The 21460-nt window shown below is 53.7% G+C and overlaps 1 protein-coding gene across 1 annotated transcript; it reads right to left on the bottom strand.

Annotated features, from left to right (window-relative positions):
- Window positions 1–380: 380 nt before the first annotated feature.
- Window positions 381–21386, bottom strand: LOC116969775 (nesprin-2-like; the record flags this gene model as incomplete). The annotated part of the gene is made up of 11 exons (XM_033016558.1): window positions 21169–21386; window positions 20663–20857; window positions 17054–17176; window positions 16457–16606; window positions 12710–12868; window positions 10197–10360; window positions 5219–5381; window positions 3566–3744; window positions 2364–2514; window positions 1273–1455; window positions 381–538 (listed from the first exon to the last, which is right to left on the bottom strand). Coding segments are annotated over exons 1-11 (1793 nt in total), but the record flags the coding sequence as incomplete, so codon positions are not given.
- Between the last annotated feature and the right edge of the window lie 74 nt (window positions 21387–21460).

Raw genomic sequence — 21460 nt, 5'->3', positions numbered from 1 at the left:
TGCGGATATGAGCCGAGCACTCTACCACTGAGCCAGCCATTAAAATCTACGCTAAAAATGTTCCATTCCGAAGGCCGACAAATTCTGAATTACGAAAAGTGTCTGGTCCTAAGGCTTTCGGATAAAAGGTTGTGCACCTGTATAGTTATTTAATATTTAGTATTCAGAATACTTGTTGATTTTAGTATTTGGTGGTGGGTGTGTTTGTGATGTTTGTTTTGTCAATATTATTGTTGAAAATAAATGATCACGTTTATTGTTAGTAAAACCAATCGGTGAGATGTGGTTCTCATGGGGCTGTGTTGTGGTGGAGCAGTACTGTGTAACGGGGTGGAGGGGGGAACACTGGACTGTGCAGCGGTGCGGTGCGGTGGGCTCACTGTACGGGGGTGGGACTCACGTGGAGCTGGCGGACCTTGTCGGCGATGTGGCTCTGGGAGAAGTGCTCGACGTTGGTGAGTTGCAGGTCGAGCTCGGTCAGCCACACCAGCACCGCTGCACGGCCACTTGCAAACTCCTCCCGCTGCCCCGTCAGGTGCTGCACGGAGAACAGGGCACCGGGTCAGACAGTGGGGGAAGACAGACAGACGGTGGGGGCAGACGGACAGACGGTGGGGGAAGGGGTCAGGCGGTGGGGGCAGACGAACAGACGGTGGGGGCAGACGGACAGATGGTGGGGGCAGACGGACAGACGGTGGGGGCAGACGGACAGACGGTGGGGGAAGGGGTCAGACGATGGGGGCAGACAGACAGATGGTGGGGGTAGGGATCAGACGATGGGGCAGACAGACAGACGGTGGGGGCAGACAGAGAGACGGTGGGGGAAGACAGACAGACGGTGGGAGCAGGGGACAGACGGTGGGGGCAGACGGAGACACGGTGGGGGCCGACGGAGAGACAGTGGGGGCAGGGGGACAGACGGTGGGGGCAGGGGGTCAGTGGGAGGGGAGGATGAAGAGCTCATGGGGGGGTATCGGAGATACGGGCATGGTGCTGGTGGAGGCGAGGGGGAGATGCCGGGGGGGGGGGAGGAGATTGATGGGAGAGAGGGCAAAAGAGTGCTAAACTAAAGAAAAGGTCAGGGGACAGGAGGGTTCATGGGGTTAGGAGGGGTCACGGGGTCATGATGGGTCACTGAGTCAGGAGGGGTCACAGGGTCAGGAGGGGTCACGATGGGTCAGGAGGGGTCACGATGGGTCATGGGGTCAGGAGGAGTCACAGGGTCAGGAGGGGTCACAGGGTCAGGAGGGGTCGTGGCTGGGGTGGGGTCACCTTGAGCCGGCGCAGTATGGCGGTGGTGCGGCGTTGTAGCCGGTCCCAGCGCTGGTTGGCTGCGGCCAGTGTGCGGCGCAGGCGGCTGCTGGTGTCGGTGCGGTGCTCCCGCGCCAGGCGGCGATACTGCTTGTTGATCAACTCCAGCTGCGTCAGAGATTCCTGCGCCCCTCGCTGCAGCGCCTGGTGCATGGGGGGGGGGAGAGGGTCAGGCTGGGACACACACACTCCCCACCATGCCCCACCATCTCCCCCCACCCCCCCTCACCCCTCAATCTCCCCAACCCCACACCCTCCCCGCCGCACCCCTGGCGTGGAGGGTGACACTGGGTGAGGTGTAGATAAACGCCACACATCACAACTACTCACGTCACACACAAACGCCTCAACTTGCTTCATCCTATTACAACCCGTGTCATTCCTGCCATCTGTTTGTTGTTCAGGAACGACGTGTATACATTTTGCATAATTCACGTGATTTATGTATGGTTCATGTAGAACTACGTATAATGTTTATTTTGTGTGTAGAATTTATACAGAATGTACGTGTAGTTCATGCACCATTTATCTTATCAGAAGCAAGGAACTGCAGATGCTGGTTTACACAGAAGATAGACACAAAGTGCTGATGTAACTCAGCGGGACAGGCAGCATCTGTGGAGAGAAGGAATGGGTGATGTTTCGGGTAGAGACCCTTCTTCAGACTGAGAGCCCAACCTGAAGAGGGGTCTCGACCCGAAACATCACCCATTCCTTCTCTCCACAGATGCTGCCTGTCCCGCCCGCTGAGTTACATCAGCACTTTGTGTCTATCATTTATCTTGTAATGTATTTATAATTTGCAGACTTTATATAAGGTTATCTCCACGTTGTATCTGAAGCTCAGCAAATGACTGACCGTCAAAAAACTGAGCTGGTGGGGTCAGTGTGTGTGGGGGTGTCTATGGTCAGTGTGAAGAGCCTGTCCCCCCCCACCCCTCCCCATCCCCAGGCCCCCTTCCCCACCCCAGGAACCGTCCCAGCCTCCTCTCCTCCCCCACACCCTGGGAACCCCACGTTGCAGACACCTCCCCCCCACCCCCCCCGCTCACCTCGTACTTCTTCAGCTCCTCCCGGGCCAGGGCGTAGGGCACATGGGAGGTGAGGGGGTTGGTCACCGCCTCCTCTGCCCCCTGCAGCCACTCCTCAAACTGAGAGTAGTCTTCCAGAAACTTCTGCCACAGACGCCACGTCTCCTCAATCCTGGGGGGGGGAGGGGGGAGGGGAGGAGAGGGGAGAGAGTGAGACCCCTACCCTCGACTCCAACACCCCCTCCCACCCAACAGTGAAGAGTGGGACCCTCATTGGAGATGCTCGCACCATCTTTACTGGACTTTATCCGCACCAGACGTCATTCCCTTGATCCTGTATCTGTGACGGCTCGATTGTAATCACGTATTGTTTTTCCGCTGACTGGGCAGCACACAGCAAAAAGATTTCCACTGTACTTCGGTACACGTGACAATAAAGTGAACTAAATTAAACCTCACACTTGTGTAGGAAGGAACTGCAGAGGCTGGTTTAAACCAAAGATAGACACGAAAAGCTGGAGTAACTCAGTGGGACGGACAGTAACTCTAGAGAGAGGATTGGGTGACATTTTGCATTGAAACCCCATTCCTTTTCTCCAGAGTTGCTGCCTGACCCACTGAGTTACTCCAGCTTTGTGTGTAGACCTCACACTTTGAACCTTACATTAAACCCCATCTGCCATTTCTCCGCCCATCCCTGCAGCCGATCTATATCCACTTTGACAGTCTGTCACCCCAGCAATCTTGGTGTCACCGGCAAACTTACTAAGCAGCTTGTGTACAGTCACATCCAACATCAGCCTGATGAAGAGTCCCCACCTGAAACAACTGCTGTCCATTCCCTCCACAGATGCTGCCCGACCTGCTGAGTTTCTCCAGCACTGGGTTTTTGGCTCTTTAAACCTTGTATATCTTAAATCAGGTCCCCAAATCAAAACTCCAGGATTCCAGTTCCAGCTGCATTGATATGACTCCCCTCTCATCCCAGGGGTCTCCTCTCCACCTCCCTCGGTCACCCAGCAGTGTCACTACACCCCTCTCCAGGTCAGACGCTGGCCCTGAGTCACCGCCCACCCCCCCCCGGTCCCACGGTCTGCCACTACAAACCCCCACCACCCCATGTTTTACCTCCCACCCCCACATCCCCCAGTCTCCCTCCCCCTGGGTCCCCCACCCCCAGGTCCCTCCCTCTGCCCCACCACCCAATCTCCACATCCCCTCACCTCATGCGGCGCTCCACGGCCATGGAGCAGACATTACGCCAACGCCGCTGCAGGCTGCGGCTGCCGTGCTGCAGCCCGTCGCATTCAGCCTCGGCCTCGCCCTCCTCCAGCAGCCCATCACACAGGCGCAGCACCGACGCAACACCTGCACTGCGCTGCTCAATCTCCCGCTGCAGCTCCTGCACCAGGGACACAGGGGAGAAAGAGCCGGGTGGTGGGGGGGGGGGGGGAAGAGCACGGGGGGGGGGGGGGGAGAAAGGGGAGGGAGGAGAGAGCGGGACAAGGCGGGATAGAGGGCAGGGGGGAGAGAGAGGGTCGGGGGGGGAAGAGACCAGGGGGAGAGAGCATGGGGAGAGAGAGGGGGGGAGAGAACGGGGGGGAGAGAACAGGGGGGAGAGAGAGGGGGGGAGAGAGAGCGGAGGGAGAGAGAGCAGAGGGAGAGAGTGGGGCGGGGGGGAGAGGGAGAGCGAGGGGGAGAGAGCGGGGGTGGAGAAAGAGAGCGGGGGGGAGAGAAAGGCAAAGACAAAGGCCGCTGTGATTGTCTGGTACATTCGTGCAGTTCTGGCTGCCCCCATTGCAGGAAGGATGTACATGCTTAGGGGAAGGTGAGGAGGAGGTTTACTGCTGGGATTAGCGGGAATTAGCTACAGGGAGAGTGGGACAGACTTGGATTGTTTTGTCTGGAATGTCGGAGTTTCTAGGGACATCCGAGTGAATTATATAAAATGATGAGAGGCATAGACGGGGTAGACAGTCAGAACCTTTATCGCCAGGGTGAAAGTTATAAAAGACCGGCGGGCATAGGTTTACTGTGACAAGAGGAACATTTAAAGGAGCTATGTTTTTTAAACACAGCAGCTGGTGGGGGCCTGGAATGCGAGTTGGCATATTGGGCTCGACCCATCTGCTTGCATTTGGGCCAGAGCTCTCCAATTGAAAACAAAATGTCTTTGAAAAGTTGTAATTGTATCGGCTTCTATACCTTCCTGTGGCAGCTCATTCCATACACCTGCCACCGAGTGAAACCATTGCCCCTCAGGTTCCTGTTAAATCTTTCCCCTCTCACCTTAAACCCATGTCCTCTGGGCCTTGATTCCCTTACACTGGGTAACTCTGCATTCTCCTCATGATTTTATATAAGATCACCCCTCATCCTCCTGCGCTCCAAGGAATAGAGTCCTAGTCTGCACAACCTCTCCCTGTAGCTCAGGCCCTTGAGTCCTCACAAATCTTCTCTGCACTGCTTCCAGCTTAACACCATCCTTCCTGCAGCTGGGTGACCAAAACTGAACACAGTGCAGCAAACGTGACCTCCCTGAGGCCTGGGACATTAGGTATTGATAGTGTGGCCCATCGAGTCCACGCGACCGGCCATCATCCGTACACTAGCTTTATCCCACACACTAGGGACAATTTACAGAGACCGATTAACCTACAAACCTACACGCCTTTAGGATGTGGGAGGAAACCGGAGCACCCGGAGAAACCCCACGCTGTCACGTGGAGAACATACAGCTCCATACAGACAGCACCCGAGGTCAGGATGGAACCTGGGGTTCTGGCGCGGTGAGGCGGCAACTCTACCGCTGCGGCAACTCTCAGTACACAATGGTGTGGAGGGGTCGAAGGGCCTGCTGCTGCTAGCCCACGCACCTGCTGTTCGGCGAGCTTCCTCTCGATTTCTTGGTCGTCGCAGATGCTGTAGACCAGGGGCTTGGAGAGCTCGGACTCCATGTGAGCCAGCCAGGAGCGGAGGCAGTTCATCTCTCGGCCCAGGCTCTGCGCCGAGCTCAGCGTCTCCTGCAGCCTCTTCACCCTGCGGAGAGAACAAGGCAAGAGGGGGCGAGTGAAACCACTTCTCCAACGCACTACTCGCTCCTCCACACGTTCAGCTTTAGTTTAGAGATACAGCACAGATACAGGCCCACCGAGTCCACGCCGACCACCAACCACCCACTCACACTAGTTCTATGTTATCCCACTTTCTCATCCAATTAATCTACAGATCCTAACGTCTGTGGGATGTGGGAGGAAACTGGAACACCCGGAGGAAACCCACGCAGTCACAGGGAGAAGGTGCAAACTCCACACAGACAGCACCCAAGATCAGGATGGAACCCGGGTCTCTGGCACAGTGAGGATGATGTCTCTACCAGCTGCACCAACCCAAGGTTTAGGTTTATTATTGTCACGTGTACTGAGAGAAAAGCTTTGTTTTACAAGCTATCCAAATCACATCAGATAATACCAAACATAAATACTATCAAGGCAAGTTCAGGTTTTTCCCTGGAATACCAGAGGATGAGGGGATGCCCGAGAGAAATTTATATTTATGAGTGGCATAGACATGGTAGATACTCAGAACCTTTTTCCCAGGGTGGAAATATCTAACAAGATGCATGGCATTAGGTGAGGGGGGGGACAGTTTACAGGAGATGTGCGGGGCAAGTATTTTACACAGAGGGTGGTGGGTGCCTGGAACGCGCTGCCAGGGGTGCTGGTGGAGGCAGATAGCATAGTGGTGTTTCAGAGGCTTTTAGACAGGCACATGGATACGTAGGAAATGGAGGGATGTGGATCACGTGCAGACAGAGGAGTTTAGTTTCACTTGGAATAATGTTCGGCCCACATCATACCAAGACTATCTCCCTGTGCATAATCCATATCCCTCCATATCCAAAGATAGAAACAAAAAGCTGGAGTAACTCAGCGAATCAGGCAGCATCTCTGGAGAAAAGAAATAGGTGACGTTTCGGGTAGAGACCTTCATATCCATGTGTTAAAAAGGGTCCTGACCCAAAACGTCACCTATCCATGTTCTCCACCGATGCTGCCTGACCCGCTGAGTTACTCCAGCTTTTTGTGTTGTTTTGTGCCTATTCACAAGTCCCTTAAACACCACCATGGTATCTGCTTCCCCCCCCCCCCCCCCCCCCCCACTCCCCTCCCCCCGGCAGCAGGTTCCAGGCCCCCAGCAGCCTCTGTGTAAAACACTTGCCCCACATACACCCTGCAGACTGGAGCCATCCTTTCCTGCACCCCCCTGGTTCACTCACAATGATGCTGCAGCGCTGGCTTGCCGTGTCCTGCCTGGGGCGAAGAGGCTGTGAATGGAAGTGCTGTGAGCTGCCTCAGGTGGATGTGTGCAGCGATCCGCCCCTCGCGTGCCGCATGAAGTGAGGTGGCCAGTGTTATCACCGAGCTGTCTCCCCTGCACGTACACACACACTGGTCTCCCCCACGCCTGCTCAAATACAGGCTGCTGCCTCTCCCCTCCCCCCGCACACACACACACACAAAGGCACCGGGCGTCAGCAGGTCGGTCCGCCCATCACCCCATGCCCTGGGGCACAGCCGGGCTGGAGCTGCCTCAGCCTCAGGGGCCGGGACACATGCAGAGCCTGTTCTCATTCCCCCCCCCCCCCCCCCCCCCCCGCTCCCCACCCTGGAAGGGACACCGGGAATGGCAGTGTGTGTGAGCAGAGACACAACACACACACACACACACACGTACCCATACACATTGCACACGCACACAGGGACACACAGAGAAAAGACAAACACAGAACACACACACACACAAGAAAAGATATGCACACGGACAGGCACAGAGTTACATACACACTGAGGTACAAACACACACACAGGGGAAAGACACACAAATAGGTATGCGGAAACAGGCACACACACACACAGAGGCACACGCAATGAATTATAAACACACACAGGTAGGTGCACAGGTACACACACACACACACACACACACACACAGGGGAAAGACAGAAAAGACACGCACATACACATAGAGGTAGACACGCACCCACAGATTACACACTCAGATATACAAACACGCACCCAGATGACACACACACACACACACACACACAGGTATAGTGACAGATAATCACAGACATACACACAGTGATCAGATAGTCACGCATATATAGATAGTCTCAGATATAGACAGGGATATATATAGGCAGAAACATACAGATTACACACACACAGATATGATCATACACACAGACAGACAAACCTAGTCACACGATTAATAAACACAGATGGGTACAGGCACAAATATACATATAGTGGCGTATATATAAACACCCCCAGCCACCAGTTGACACAAATACACAAACACACAGCACCCCCCCCGCCCACACAAAAGGCACGATGAGTGGTCCTTTAGCCGCCCATCACCTGTGTCAGGGATTCACAATGAGCCGGGTGCCGGGGCAGCCGCTGCCGTGAGGCTGTGGTGAGGCCGGAGTTCGGCCGCAGCAGTGGCGGCTCAGAGCGGGCTCGGGTCTCCACATGTACCGGCGCCCAGCTCCTCCACCAGTCCGCTCCTCAAAATACCCCCTCCCCACCTCAACCCCGTCCCTCCCCCTCACCACCTGCCCCCTCTCTCCTCTTCCCTTCCTCCTTGCTCAGCCATGCTCCCTGCCATATTAAACCGTGTCTGTGGCTCAGACACACTCACGCCTGTCCCAGCTGTGTGGCACGGAGTAGACAGCAGGTAGTGCCATTGCCCCTCCTGCCATACAGCACATAGAAACATAGAAAATAGGTGCAGGAGTAGGCCATTCGGCCCTTCGAGCCTGCACCGCCATTCAATATGATCATGGCTGATCATCCAACTGAGTATCCTGTACCTGCCTTCTCTCCATACCCCCTGATCCCTTTAGCCACAAGGGCCACATCTAACTCCCTCTTAAATATAGCCAATGAACTGGCCTCAACTACCTTATGTGGCAGAGAATTCCAGAGATTCACCACTCTCTGTGTGAAAAATGTTTTCCTCATCTCGGTCCACAGAAACAGGCCCTCCATGCCAGCCAAGATACTGCATCTAACCTGGTTCCATTTGAACAAGTTTGATCCATATCCCTCGAAACCTTCAGTAGAATATAATAATAGAATCTTGCATAAAACATAAAGTGTTTATAGAATAAGAGTTTATGTAATAAAAGACACAGAGTGCTGGCGTAACTCAGCGGGTCAGGCAGCATCTGTGGAGACTATGGATGGGTGACATTTTGGGTCAGGACTCTTCAGACTGGTCTAAATGTACGATGTTGGTGAGTCTTGTACACCCAGAGACAGACAATGTAAGTCACTAGAAGAGCTGCACGGTGGTGCAGCAGTAGAGTTGCTGCCTTACAGCGCCAGAGACCCGGCTTCCAACCTGACTCTGATGCTGTCTGTACGGAGTTTGTACGTTCTCTCTGTGACCGCCTGGCTTTTCCCCGGGATCTCTGGATTCCTCCCACCTCCCAAAGACGTTCAGGTTTGTAGATTAATTGGCTTTGGTAAAATTGTAAATTGTCCCTAGTGTGCAGGATAGTGTTAATGTGCGGAGATCGCTGGTCGGCGCGGAATCTGTGGGCCGAAACACTTGCGTCTAAAGAGTAAAACATGGAGGGCATAACTGTAAGAGGGGCAGAGTTTAAGGGACATGTGCGGGGCAAGTTGTTGTTTACCCAGAGGGTGGTGGGGGCCTGGAACGGGTTGCCAGGGGTGATGGTGGAGTCAGATGCGATGGTATTTACGAGGCTTTTGGAGAGGCAGGTGGATATGCGGGGAATAGAGAGATATGCACCCGACCAAAAACATCGCCTATCCATGTCCTCCTTAGATGCTGAGTTACTCCAGCACTTTGTGTTTTACGCAAGATTCTAACATTTGCAGTGCCTTATGATTCCCTCTAAACCTTTCCTATCCATGTACCTGTCCAACTCAATCTTTTAAATTCTGTTATAGTCCCTGCCTCAACGACCTCCTCTGGCATCTTGTTCCATACACCCAGAACACAACATAATCAAACACTTGTCCCACCCCGGTCATTCCTCCTTCTCCCCGCTCCCGTCCGGCAGAAGGTACAGAAGCTAGAAAGCGCGCACCACCAGACTCAGGAACAGCTTCTTCCCCACTGTTATCAGGCTTCTGAACGGTCCTTGCATAAGCTAGGGTATTGCCCGATTCACCTCTACCCCATTGTGGACATTGGACTTTGTCTGTGGAACTGATGCGCTACAATGCTGTACCTCGCTACATGTGACAATAATAAATCTAAACCTACAGTTTGTGTAACAGTTACCTCTATGACTCTATGAGGTACCGTGAATGTAACAAGGACTATGACCCGGCAGTGACTGCGCTTGACAGGGACCGTGTATGACAGGGCCCGTGTCCCAGCACTGGGTGGCAGGCCGTGCTCTGTGGGTGAGGGGTGAGGGTGGGCTTGCCCCGTGGAGGGGTGGGGGGGGGGGGCATGGCTGAGGCAACAGATGTCAGTGGTGCAGAGCTGCCAGTTGCTGGGGATGCCATTGTGACGCTGCCAATGTCATTGGTGCGTGTGTGTGAGTGGAGGCTTCACACAGGCTATTCACCAACACCTGTCACTGAGGGATTAGGCAGCGGCTGAGGGAGGGAGGACAGATGTCCGCAGCTCACCCAAAGCCCGGCTCCATGCAATCAGTTCCGTCACCTGCAACTGTTCACCAACATGCAGCTCGTTCACAACCCCCCCCCCCCCCCAAACACACCTCTGTGGTTTAATATCAGTGCGGCGCTCCCTCACCCCCGCCCCTCCCTCACCCCCACCCCTCCCCCGGCGCTGCCCCCTCACCTGTGCTGGGCGAGGTGCCCGAGTTGTCGCCAGCGATTGTTGAGGAGAGTCAGCTTGCCCTCGATGTCGGCAGCAGGGCCCGCCTCGCTCTCCCTCAGCGCCGCCCCCAGCCGCTCCACGCTGCTCCTACGCCACGCACGCCGGCCCAGCTCCCCCACACACGCCTGTACATGTACACGCACCATCAGCACGGCCCCCACACGCCTGTACATGTACACACACACACCGTCCAAGGCCCCTCCCCCAGTGAGAAGTCAACACACCTTTCCTATCCATGTACCTGTCCAAATGTCTTTTAAACATTGTTATAGCACCTGCCTCAACTACCTCCTACTGAAGCTCGTTCCCAACACCCACAACCCTCTGTGGTAAAAAGCTGCCCCTCAGGCTCCTATTAAATCTTTCCCCTCTCACCTCAAACCTATATCCTCTGGTTCTCGATTCCCCTACACTGGGTAAATGTGCATTCACCCTATCTATTCCTCTCATGATTTTATACACCTCTATAGGATCTTCCCTCATCCTCCTGCGCTCCAAGGAATAGAGTCCTAGCCTTCTCAACCTCTCCCTGTAGCTCAGGCCCTTGAATTCTGGCAACATCCATGCAAACCTTCTCTAAATCTTAGCAGCTTAATGACATCTTTCCTAGAATAGTGACCAAAACTGAGCACAGTCCTCCAAATGAAGCCTCACCAACTTCATGTACTATAACTGGAACATAACATCCCAACTTCAATACTCAACACACTGACTGATAAAGGCATTTAGACCACCTTGTCTGCCTGTGATGCCACTTTCAGGGAACTCCTAGATGCCTCTGCTCTACCACACTCCCCAGAGCCCTGCCGTTCACCGTGAAGTTCCTGCCCTGGTTTGACTAAATGCAACACCTTGCATTTATCTGGATTAAATTCCATCAATTATTCCTCAGCCCACTTGCCCAACTGATCAAGATCCTGCTGCAATGTTTGACAATCTGCCTGTAGCTAATGGTGCCTAGTCCAGGCAGTCTGAAGAAGGGTTTCGGCCCGAAACGTTGCCTATTTCCTTCGCTCCATAGATGCTGCTGCACCAGCTGAGTTTCTCCAGCAGTTTTGTGTACCTATCATTCTTGTAAACCTCCTCTGCACCGTCTCCAAAGCCTCCACGTCCTTCCTGTAATGGGGCGATCAGAACCGCACGCAATAACCACATACAGCCTGACCAAAGTCCTACAAAGCTGCACTGTGACTTCTTGACTCTTGTACTCAATGCCCCAACTGATGAAGGCAAGCATACAGTATGCCTTTACCACTATCTACTTGTGTTGCACCTTTCAGAGACGTGGATCTCAAGATCCCTCTGTACATCTATGCTGTTAAGGGGTTTGCCATTAACTGTCTATTTTCCCTGGAGTACATGGATAGGTGACCAGACTACCAACACGAAGAAGGGTCCAGACCTGAAACGTCACCTATCCAAAAGGCTGGAGTAACTCAGCGGGCTAGGCAGCATTTCTGGAGAGAAGGGATGGGTGACATTTCAGGTCGAGACCCTTCTTCAGACTGGTTAGGGATAAGGGAAACGAGAGATATAGACGATGATGTGGAGGGATAAAGAACAATGAATGAAAGATGTGCAAAAAAAGCAACGATGATAAAGGAAACAGGCCATTGTTAGCTGTTTGTTGGGTGAAAACGAGAAGCTGGTGCGACTTGGGTGGGGGAGGGATAGAGAGAGAGGGAATGCCGGGGCTACCTGAAGTGAGAGAAATCATTATTCATACCACTGGGCTGTAAGATGCCCAAGCAAAATATGAGATGCTGTTCCTCCAATTTGCGTTTAGCCTCACTCTGACAATTGAGGAGACCGAGGACAGAAAGGTTTGTGTGGGAACGGGAAGGAGAATTAAAGTGTCCAGCAACCGGGAGATCAGGTAGGTTCAGGCGGGCTGAGCGAAGGTGTTCCGCAAAATGATCGCCCAGTCTGCGTTTGGTCTCGCCGATGGATAAAAGTACACATCTTGAACAATGGATACAGTGGATGAGGTTGGAGGAGGTGCAAGTGAACCTCTGCCTAACCTGAGGTCCCTGGACAGAGTCAAGGGAGGAGGTATAACGACAGGTGTTGCTTCTTCTGTGGTTGCAGGGGAAGGTACCTGGGGAGGGGGTGGTTTGGGTGGGAAGGGATGAGTTAACCAGGGAGTTGCGGAGGGAACGGTCTCTATGGAAGGAGGAAAGAGGTGGAGATGGGAAAATGTGGCTAATGGTGGGATCCCGTTGGAGATGGCGGAAATTTCGGAGGATTATGTGTTGTACGCGACGGCTGATGGGGTTGAAGGTAAGGACTAGGGGACTGTCTCTGCTGCAACTAGGGGGAGGGGGAGCAAGGGCAGAGCTGTGGGGTACCGAGGAGACACGAGTGCTGCGGAGATGCTGCCTGACCCGCTCGCTGAGTTACTCCAGCACTCTGTGTCTATCTTTGGTAAACCAGCACCTAACATTAACAGGCTTCCCCAAAGCCCACCCTCTCACCTTCTGCAGCGTCTCGATGGTCTCCTCGAGTGTCGGCCCGGTGCACACGGAGATCTGTTCCTCCGTCTGTGTCAGCCATTCCTGCAGCCGCTTGCACCGGCTGATGAACAGCAGCCTCTGCTGCTGCCCCCGGCTTATCCCCAGCCTCGGCGCCGCCTCCTGCCGGATTAGCCACAGAGCCGGTGCACGGCATTAGGTCAAGGTGACAGCAGCAAGTGCCGTACACTGCCTGACAAAGCAGACCAGCACAGTCCCCTGAACTCTCACTTCCCCCGGGCCCTCACTCCCCCCCCTGAAACCTCACACCCCCCTGAACCCTAACTCCCCCTGAATCCTCACTCCCCCCCTGAACCCTCACTCCCCCCTGAACCCTCACTCCCCCCTGAACCCTCACTCCCCCCCTGAACCCTCACTCCTCCCTGAACCCTCACTCCTCCCTGAACCCTCACTCCTCCCTGCACCCTCACTCCCCCCCCTGAACCCTCACTCCCACCCCTGAACCCTCACTCCCCCCCTGAACCCTCACTCCTCCCTGAACCCTCACTCCTCCCTGAACCCTCACTCCTCCCTGAACCCTCACTCCTCCCTGAACCCTCACTCCCCCCCTGAACCCTCACTCCCCCCCTGAACCCAATCCTCCCTGAACCCTCACTCCTCCCTGAACCCTCACTCCCCCCCTGAACCCTCACTCCCCCCCTGAACCCTCACTCCCCCCCTGAACCCTCACTCCTCCCTGAACCCTCACTCCCCCCCTGAACCCTCACTCCCCCCCTGAACCCTCACTCCTCCCTGAACCCTCCCTCCCCCCCTGAACCCTCACTCCTCCCTGAAACCTCACTCCTCCCTGAACCCTCACTCCCCCCCTGAACCCTCACTCCCCCCCTGAACCCTCACTCCTCCCTGAACCCTCACTCCCCCCCTGAACCCTCACTCCCCCTGAACCCTCACTCCCCCCCTGAACCCTCACTCCCATGAACCCTCACTCCCCCTGAACCCTCACTCCCCCCCTGAACCCTCACTCCCATGAACCCTCACTCCCCCCTGAACCCTCACTCCCCCTGAACCCTCACTTCCCCCGAACCCTCACCCCCCCCTGAACCCTCCCTCCCCCCTGAACCCTCACTCCCCCCTGAACCCTCACTCCCCCCCTGAACCCTCACTCCCCCCTGAACCCTCACTCCCCCTGAACCCTCACTCCCCCCTGAACCCTCCCTCCCCCCCTGAACCCTCACTCCCCCCTGAACCCTCACTCCCCCCCTGAACCCTCACTCCCCCCCTGAACCCTCACTCCCCCCTGAACCCTCACTCCCCCCCCGAACCCTCACTCCCCCCCTGAACCCTCACTCCCATGAACCCTCACCCCCCCCTGAACCCTCACTCCCCCTGAACCCCACCGTGGCCATTGACTGGTCCAGGCAGCGGGCAGTCGAGTGTCCGGCTCGAGCCGACCACGTGTCCCTTCTTCCAGGCCTACGTCAGTGCTCTTGTACTGTCAGTGTCATCTACTGTTCTACACCCTTGTACTGAACTCTGATTGTGCCCATGTATAGTCAGATTATTAGTGGCCTCTATGTAAAAAAAGGCGGCTCAGGCAGCATCTGTGGAGAACATGGATAGGTGACGTTTCACAGAGTGCTGGAGTAACTCAGCGAGTCAGGCAGCATCTGTGGAGAACGTGGATAGGTGACGTTTCGGGTTGGGATCCTTCTTCAGTTGCAGGTAAGTTGATTGTTAGTGTGGGGGCGGAGAAGGAAAGTTGAAGAGGGGCAGGACAAACCCTGGCAGTTATTCGGTGGATAGTGAGGGGGGTTTGATGGGACAAAGACAAAGTGTGAGACCAAAGGATCAAAAAGTTGCCAATTGTGAAGCTAGAGGAAGGACATGAGGTAGAAGGGGAGGAGGGAGGGGGTGGGAGATTTAATACCACTCCGTCTCTCCACAGACGCTGCCTGTCCCACTGAGTTACTCCAGCTTTGTGTGTCTATCTTCAGGGGGTGGGGAGAAATAGGTGCGTCCAGGTGTGGCACAGGGGAGTGGATGGGAGAGAGGGAGGAGTGGACGGTGGGTTATGTCCCACTTTCCCACAAATGTTTCCACTTTGAAGGAAATTACCCGAAATTCTGGAAATTCTGGTTGTCTTTGGGTTATTTTAGGAAAATGATATAATTTCGGGAAATTTCCACATCTGGTCTGTGAAGAGGTGTAAAGGTAATACACACAGCACTGCCGGTTTGGCGCTCAAATGTTTAAACAGGGCGCTATCAGTTTAACGCGTGGGAATTTAAACAAAGAGCTGTCGGCAGCAGCGCTATGGGTTCTAAATAAAGCGCTATGGCCACAGCGCTATGGGTCACAGACTGTTCGGGAAAATTCTCATATAACAAAGTGGCTTTGGAATTCTCTTTCTCAGTGGTAGTTGAGCCTTTGATTATTTTTCAGGCACTAGTAGAATTCTGGATAAGCCTAGTGGTGAAAAGTAACCAGTGGGCGGTGGGATTGCAGTTACATTGGGATTGGCCTTGATTTTACAGAACGGTGGGTGGGCGCAAGGGACAGAGAGGGAGAGAGGGAGAGGAGGGAGAGTGGGAGAGAGGGAGAAGGGGGGAGGGAGGGGTCGAGAGAGGGAGGGAGAGAAAATAAGGAAAGGGGAGAGAGGGATGAAGAGAGGGATGGAGGGAGGGAGGGAAAGGGGGAGGGAGAGAGAAGGGCGGAGAGAGGGATGGAGTGGGGAAGGGAGAGGGGAGGGAAAGGGAGGGATGGAAAGGGAGGGATGGAAAGGGAGGGAGGGAAAGGGAGGGAGGGAAAGGGAGGGAGGGAGAGGGAGGGAGGGAGAGAGAGGAGGGAGAGAGAGGAGGGAGAGAGAGGGAGCGAGGGAGGGAGGGATGAAGAGGGAGAGAAGGAGGGAGGGAGTGAGGGAGGGAGAGCAAGAGGGAGGGAAAGTGGGAGGGAGAAGAGCAGAGACTGAGACACATGAGAGCAGGTTGAAAAAACGAAGACAACGAAAGCTGCCTTGCATAACACTGTACAAGTGCGTAACAGAAGCAGGTAGATGTCTACTCCACTGTGAAATCTCCTCAAGGTAATTTGAAGTTCTCCTCTCTCCGAAGACAGTTTAGCAAGCTCCTCTCTCACAGCCCCCCCTCCGTGATTCCTCCTTCCCTCCAACTCTCCCACAGCCTACTGTCTCCGCCTCTTCCTTCCATTTTCCCGCCCCCCCGACATCAGTCTGAAGAAGGGTCTCGAACCGAACCGTCGCCTATTCCTTCGCTCCATAGATGCTACCTCACCCGCTGAGTTCCTCAAGCATTTTCGTCTACCTTTGATTTTTCCAGCATCTCCAGATCTTTCTTAAATGGTGTAGTTACATAGATCTTTTGCCTTGTTCGTCTTTGTGTTGTTAACATGTGCCCGCGGGGGGAAAAAACAACAACAAAAAGCACGCAGGAAGCATTTTGACAATTTCAGGAAATAACATCAAATTCCAGGAAATTCCAGGAAATTTCTTTTTGAGATGTGGAAGCACTGGTAGTTACCCAACACATGGTGATTAGTCGGGAGAGTCTAGGATCAGAAGCCATAGTCCCAGAATAAAGGAGGCAGCTTTAGCAAGGAGATGAGGCAGGAAAATAGTGCTGAGGGAAAGATAGGTCAGCCATGATTGAATGGTGTAGACGATGGGCCGAATGGCCTGATTCTGTCCCTTTGACCCGTGAGCATAGACGGCCCTAATGGCGGGGTGCCACTCACCTCCAACTGTTGCCACTGGAGCTCCAGATGTGCCGGCTGGGCCTGGAAGGCGGCGGCAGTGCCAGGGGAGAGGCAGGCGGCCACCAGGCTGGTCTGGCTGCTCAGCGCGGCGAGCCGGCTGGCCCAGTCTCCCCACAACATCTCCGCACCCTGGCACAGAGACAGAGTCACAGCCAGAAACCACCCCCCCACCCCCGTCTCCCCACTGCCTCTCACCCCACAACCCGCAGTTCTCCCAATCCCCACACCACCCTCTCCCCACTCTTCAACATGCCCCCTCCTCCCCCACCCCCCATCTCATCCTTGCCCCCCTTTCCCCCGACACCTCTACCCATGCCCCTGGTCTCCCTGCTCCACCCTCTCTCTCTACCCCCTTCTCCATTCCTCTTAATCCACCCACTATCCTCTCGCCCCCCCCTTCCGTCTCACTACCCACCCCCACGGCAGAGCGTTGCAGGCACCCACCACCCTGTGTGTAGGGTCACGCACATCTCCTATAAACGCTGCCGTCTAGTCTTTGCCACTTCCCCCTGTGGCAAGGATGTGACTGTCCACCCAGTCTGTGCCTCTCCTTGTGCACGGTGCCCGGCCCCTCACCTGTACCTGGAGCTGAGTCTGGCCGCTCTCGCTGGCTCCACACCGTACACTCTTCACATCCGCCCGCAGCTCCTGCACTTTGTGGCCCAGCACAGCTGCCTCCTCACAACATCTGCTGCATATCTGTGCAAGGGTGCAGGTTACAGCAGCTGGTCAGATGCCCAGGCCCTGTGTGTGTGTGTGTGTGTGTGTGTGTGTGTGTGTGTGTGTGTGTGTGTGTGTGTGTGTATGCGTGTGGGGAGTGTGTGCGTGCGTGTTTGTGTGCGTGTTTGTGTGTGTGTGTGGGGACTGTGTGTGTGTGTGTGTGTGTGGTTGTGTGTGTAGGGAGTGTGAGTGTGTGTGTGTGTGAGTGTGTGTGTGTGTGTGTGTGTGTGTGTGTGTGTGTGTGTGTGTGTGTGTGTGTGTGTGTGCGCGTGTTTGAGTGTGTGTGCGTGCACTAAACTAAATGGGGGGGGGGTGTCAAATGGGATAGTCAAGGACGGAGTTAAAGGGAAAGGGTGTAAAGGGATAGTTAACTACCCCAGGATTAACGTGAAAGAAAGCTCACAAAGGGATAGGAGAGTATAGCCAAGTGTAATAGGGATCGGTGTGAAAGGTGTGATGCCTAAGGAATTAAAAGTATTGTATTTGAATGCGCGAAGTATAAGAAGTAAAGTAGATGAGCTTGAGGCTCATATGGTAGATATGACATTGTGGGGATTACTGAGACGTGGCTGCATGAGGATCGGGCCTGGGAAATTAATATTCAGGGTTATACACCCTATAGAAAGGACAGGCAGGTAGGCAGAGGAGGGGGGGTAGCTCTGCTGGTGAGGAATGGAATTCAGTCCCTTGCGAGGGAAGACATAGGGACTGACGAGGTAGAGTCACTGTGGATTGAGTTGAAGAATTGCAAAGGCAAGAAGACACTAATTGATGTTATCTACAGACCCCCAAATAGTAGCCCAGATGTAGGGCGTAAGTTGCAGCAGGAGTTAAAACTGGCATGTAATAAAGGTAATGCCACTGTGGTGATGGGGGATTTCAATATGCAGGTAGACTGGGAAAATCAGGTTGGTTCAGGACCCCAAAAAAGAGAGAATGCCTCCGAGATGGATTCTTAGAGCAGCTTGTAATGGAGCCGACCAGAGAAAAAGCAATTCTGGATTTAGTGTTGTCCAATGGACCAGATTTGATAAGAGAACTCGAGGTAAAGGAACTACTTGGAGGTAGTGATCATATTATAGGGAACAAGGATCATGATATGATTAGTTTTAATCTGCAATTTGAGAAGGAGAAGATTAAATTGGAAGTGTCAGTGATGCAGTTGAACAAAGGGGACTATGAAGGCATGAGAGAGGAGCTGGCCAAGGTAGATTGGAAAGGGATACTAGCAGGAATGACGGTGGAACAGCAATGGCAGAATTTTCTGGGCATAATCTGGAAGACGCAGGATCATTTCATTCCAAAAAGGAAGAAAGATTCTAAGGGGAGTAGGAGGCAACCGTGGTTGACAAGCGAAGTTAGGGATAGAATAAAACTAAAAGAGAATATGTTTAACACAGCAAAGAATAGCCGGAACACAGAGGATTGGGAAACATTCATAGGACAACAGAAAGAAACAAAACGGGCAATACGGGCTGAAAAGATGAAGTACGAAGGGAAGCTGGCCAGGAATGTAAAGGAGGACAGTAAAAGCTTCTTTAGATATGTTAAGGGAAAAATAGTAGCAAAGTCAAATGTGGGTCCCTTGAAGGCAGACACGGGTGAAATTATTATGGGCAACAAGGAAATGGCAGAAGAGTTGAATAGGTACTTCGGATCTGTCTTCACTAAGGAAGACATAAACAATCTCCCAGAAGTACTGGAGGACAGAGGATCTAAGGGGGTCGAGGAACTGAAAGAAATTGTCATTAGGCGAGAAATAGTATTGAGTAGGCTAATGGGACTGAAGGATGATAAATCCCCTGGGCCTGATGGTCTGCATCCCAGGGTCCTCAGGGAGGTGGCTCTAGAAATAGTGGACGCATTAGTGATCATTTTCCAATGTTCAATAGATTCAGGATCAGTTCCTGTGGATTGGAGGATAGCTAATGTTATCCCACTTTTCAAGAAAGGAGCGAGAGAGAAAACAGGGAATTACAGACCAGTTAGCCTGACTTCGGTGGTGGGAAAGATGCTGGAGTCAATTATTAAAGAGGTAATAATGGGGCATTTGGACAGCAGTAAAAGGATTAGTCCAAGTCAACATGGATTTATGAAAGGGAAATCATGCTTGACTAATCTTCTGGAATTTTTTGAGGATGTGACAAGTAAAATGGATGAAGGGGGGCCAATGGATGTAGTGTATCTAGACTTTCAGAAAGCCTTTAATAAGGTCCTGCACGGGAGACTGGTGACTAAAATTAGAGCACATGGTATTGGGGGTAGGGTGTTGACGTGGATAGAAAATTGGTTGGCAGACAGGAAGCAAAGAGTAGGAGTGAACGGGTCCTTTTCAGAATGGCAGGTAGTGGCGAGTGGAGTGCCGCAGTGCTCGGTGTTGGGGGCGCAACTGTTTACCATATATATTAATGATTTGGAAGAGGGAATTAGGAGCAACATTAGCAAGTTTGCGGATGACACAAAGCTGGGTGGCAGTGTGAACTGTGAAGAGGATGTTAGGAGGTTGCAGGGTGACCTGGGTAGGTTGAGTGAGTGGGCAAGATGCGTGGCAGATGCAGTATAATATAGATAAATGTGAGGTTATCCACTTTGGTGGCAAAAACAAGGGGGTAGATTATTATCTCAATGGGGTTAAATTAGGTAAGGGGGAGGTACAGCGAGACCTGGGTGTCCTTGTACACTGGTCACTGAAAGTTGGCGTGCAGGTACAGCAGGCAGTGAAGAAAGCTAATGGAATGTTGGCCTTCATAACAAGAGGATTTCAGTATAGGAGTAGAGAGGTTCTTCTGCAGTTGTATAGGGCTCTGGTAAGACCACATCTGGAGTATTGTGTACAGTTTTGGTCTCCTAATTTGAGGAAGGACATCCTTGTGATTGAGGCAGTGCAGTGTAGGTTCACAAGATTGATCCCTGGTATGGCGGGACTGTCATATGAGGAAAGATTGAAAAGACTAGGCTTGTATTCACTGGAGTTTAGAAAGATGAGGGGGGATCTTATAGAAACATATAAAATTATAAAAGGACCGGACAAGCTAGATGCAGGAAAAATGTTCTCAATGTTGGGCGAGTCCAGAACCAGGGGCCACAGTCTTAGAATAAAGGGGAGGTCATTTAATACTGAGGTGAGAAAAAACTTTTTCACCCAGAGAGTTGTGAATTTGTGGAATTCCCTGCCACAGAGGGCAGTGGAGGCCAAATCAATGGATGGATTAGCACCTAGATAGAACTCTAGGCGCTAATAGAATCAAGTGATATGAGGAGAAGGCAGGCACGGGTTATTGATTGGGGACGATCAGCCATGATCACAATGAATGGCGGTGCTGGCTCGAAGGGCCAAATGGCCTCCTCTGTTTTCTGTGTGTGTGTGTGTGTGTGTGTGTGTGTGTGTGTGTGTGTGTGTGTGTGTGTGTGTGTGTGTGCGCGTGTGTGTGTGTGGAGTGGGCCAGGGGATGGGTGGTCACCTACCTGCTGGACGTTGGTGATGTGTGATACGTTGGTCTCCAGCAGTGAGCCGGCCCGCTCCCAGTCGCTCTGCAGCTGGGACATCTCTCCCCGCAGCACCAGCCTGGTCTGCTCATCAGCCTGGACCTCCAGCTCCCGGCCCAGCCCCAGCACTCGCTCGTAGTCACCACTGCAGCACCGCAGCACCCGCGCCTCCCCCTGGAACACACACGCTACCGTCACGCTACCCAGCACTCAATCGCAGTCACCGCCGCAGCACCTCCCCCCGGCAAACACGCACACGCATCATCACATCACCCACCGGCACGGTGACACCCACTCCTACCCCGACACGCTACCATCGCGCCATGGAGTGGGGCAGAGACTGGGGCAGAGCGGTGGGGGGCGAGGGGGAGACAGGGAGACGATAGAGGGGGTCAACGCATGGTCAGTGCCATGGTCAGCATGGGCTCGGTGTGGGGTCAGTGCCGGGGTCGGTGAGAGGCCAGGCTTTGACCCCAGGTCATTACCTGCAGCTTGTGCAGTTGTTTCCAGATGTGGGGCAGGCTGCAGCTGCTCTGCCCGGCCGTCAGTCCCACACGCTGCAGCACCCCCGCCAGGCTCCAGCGCTGCCCAGCGACGCATTCAGTGTAACGCAGCCAGCGATGCAGCGCTGCCCGCAGCAACAACTCACGCATGCACAGTGGCAGCCTCAGATCCCCCACTGCAGCCGCACTGCTGGGAAAGACAGGAACATCAGCAGCATCGTCACCATGGGGTGGGGGGGAGAGAGGGAGGGAGAGGTGAGAGAGGGGGGGAGAG

The sequence above is a fragment of the Amblyraja radiata genome, unplaced genomic scaffold (genome assembly GCF_010909765.2).
Source record: "Amblyraja radiata isolate CabotCenter1 unplaced genomic scaffold, sAmbRad1.1.pri scaffold_1155_ctg1, whole genome shotgun sequence".
NCBI lineage: Eukaryota > Metazoa > Chordata > Chondrichthyes > Rajiformes > Rajidae > Amblyraja > Amblyraja radiata.
The sequence above is the reverse complement of the archived record's forward strand: the minus strand, read 5'-3'. Positions and strand labels throughout refer to the sequence as shown.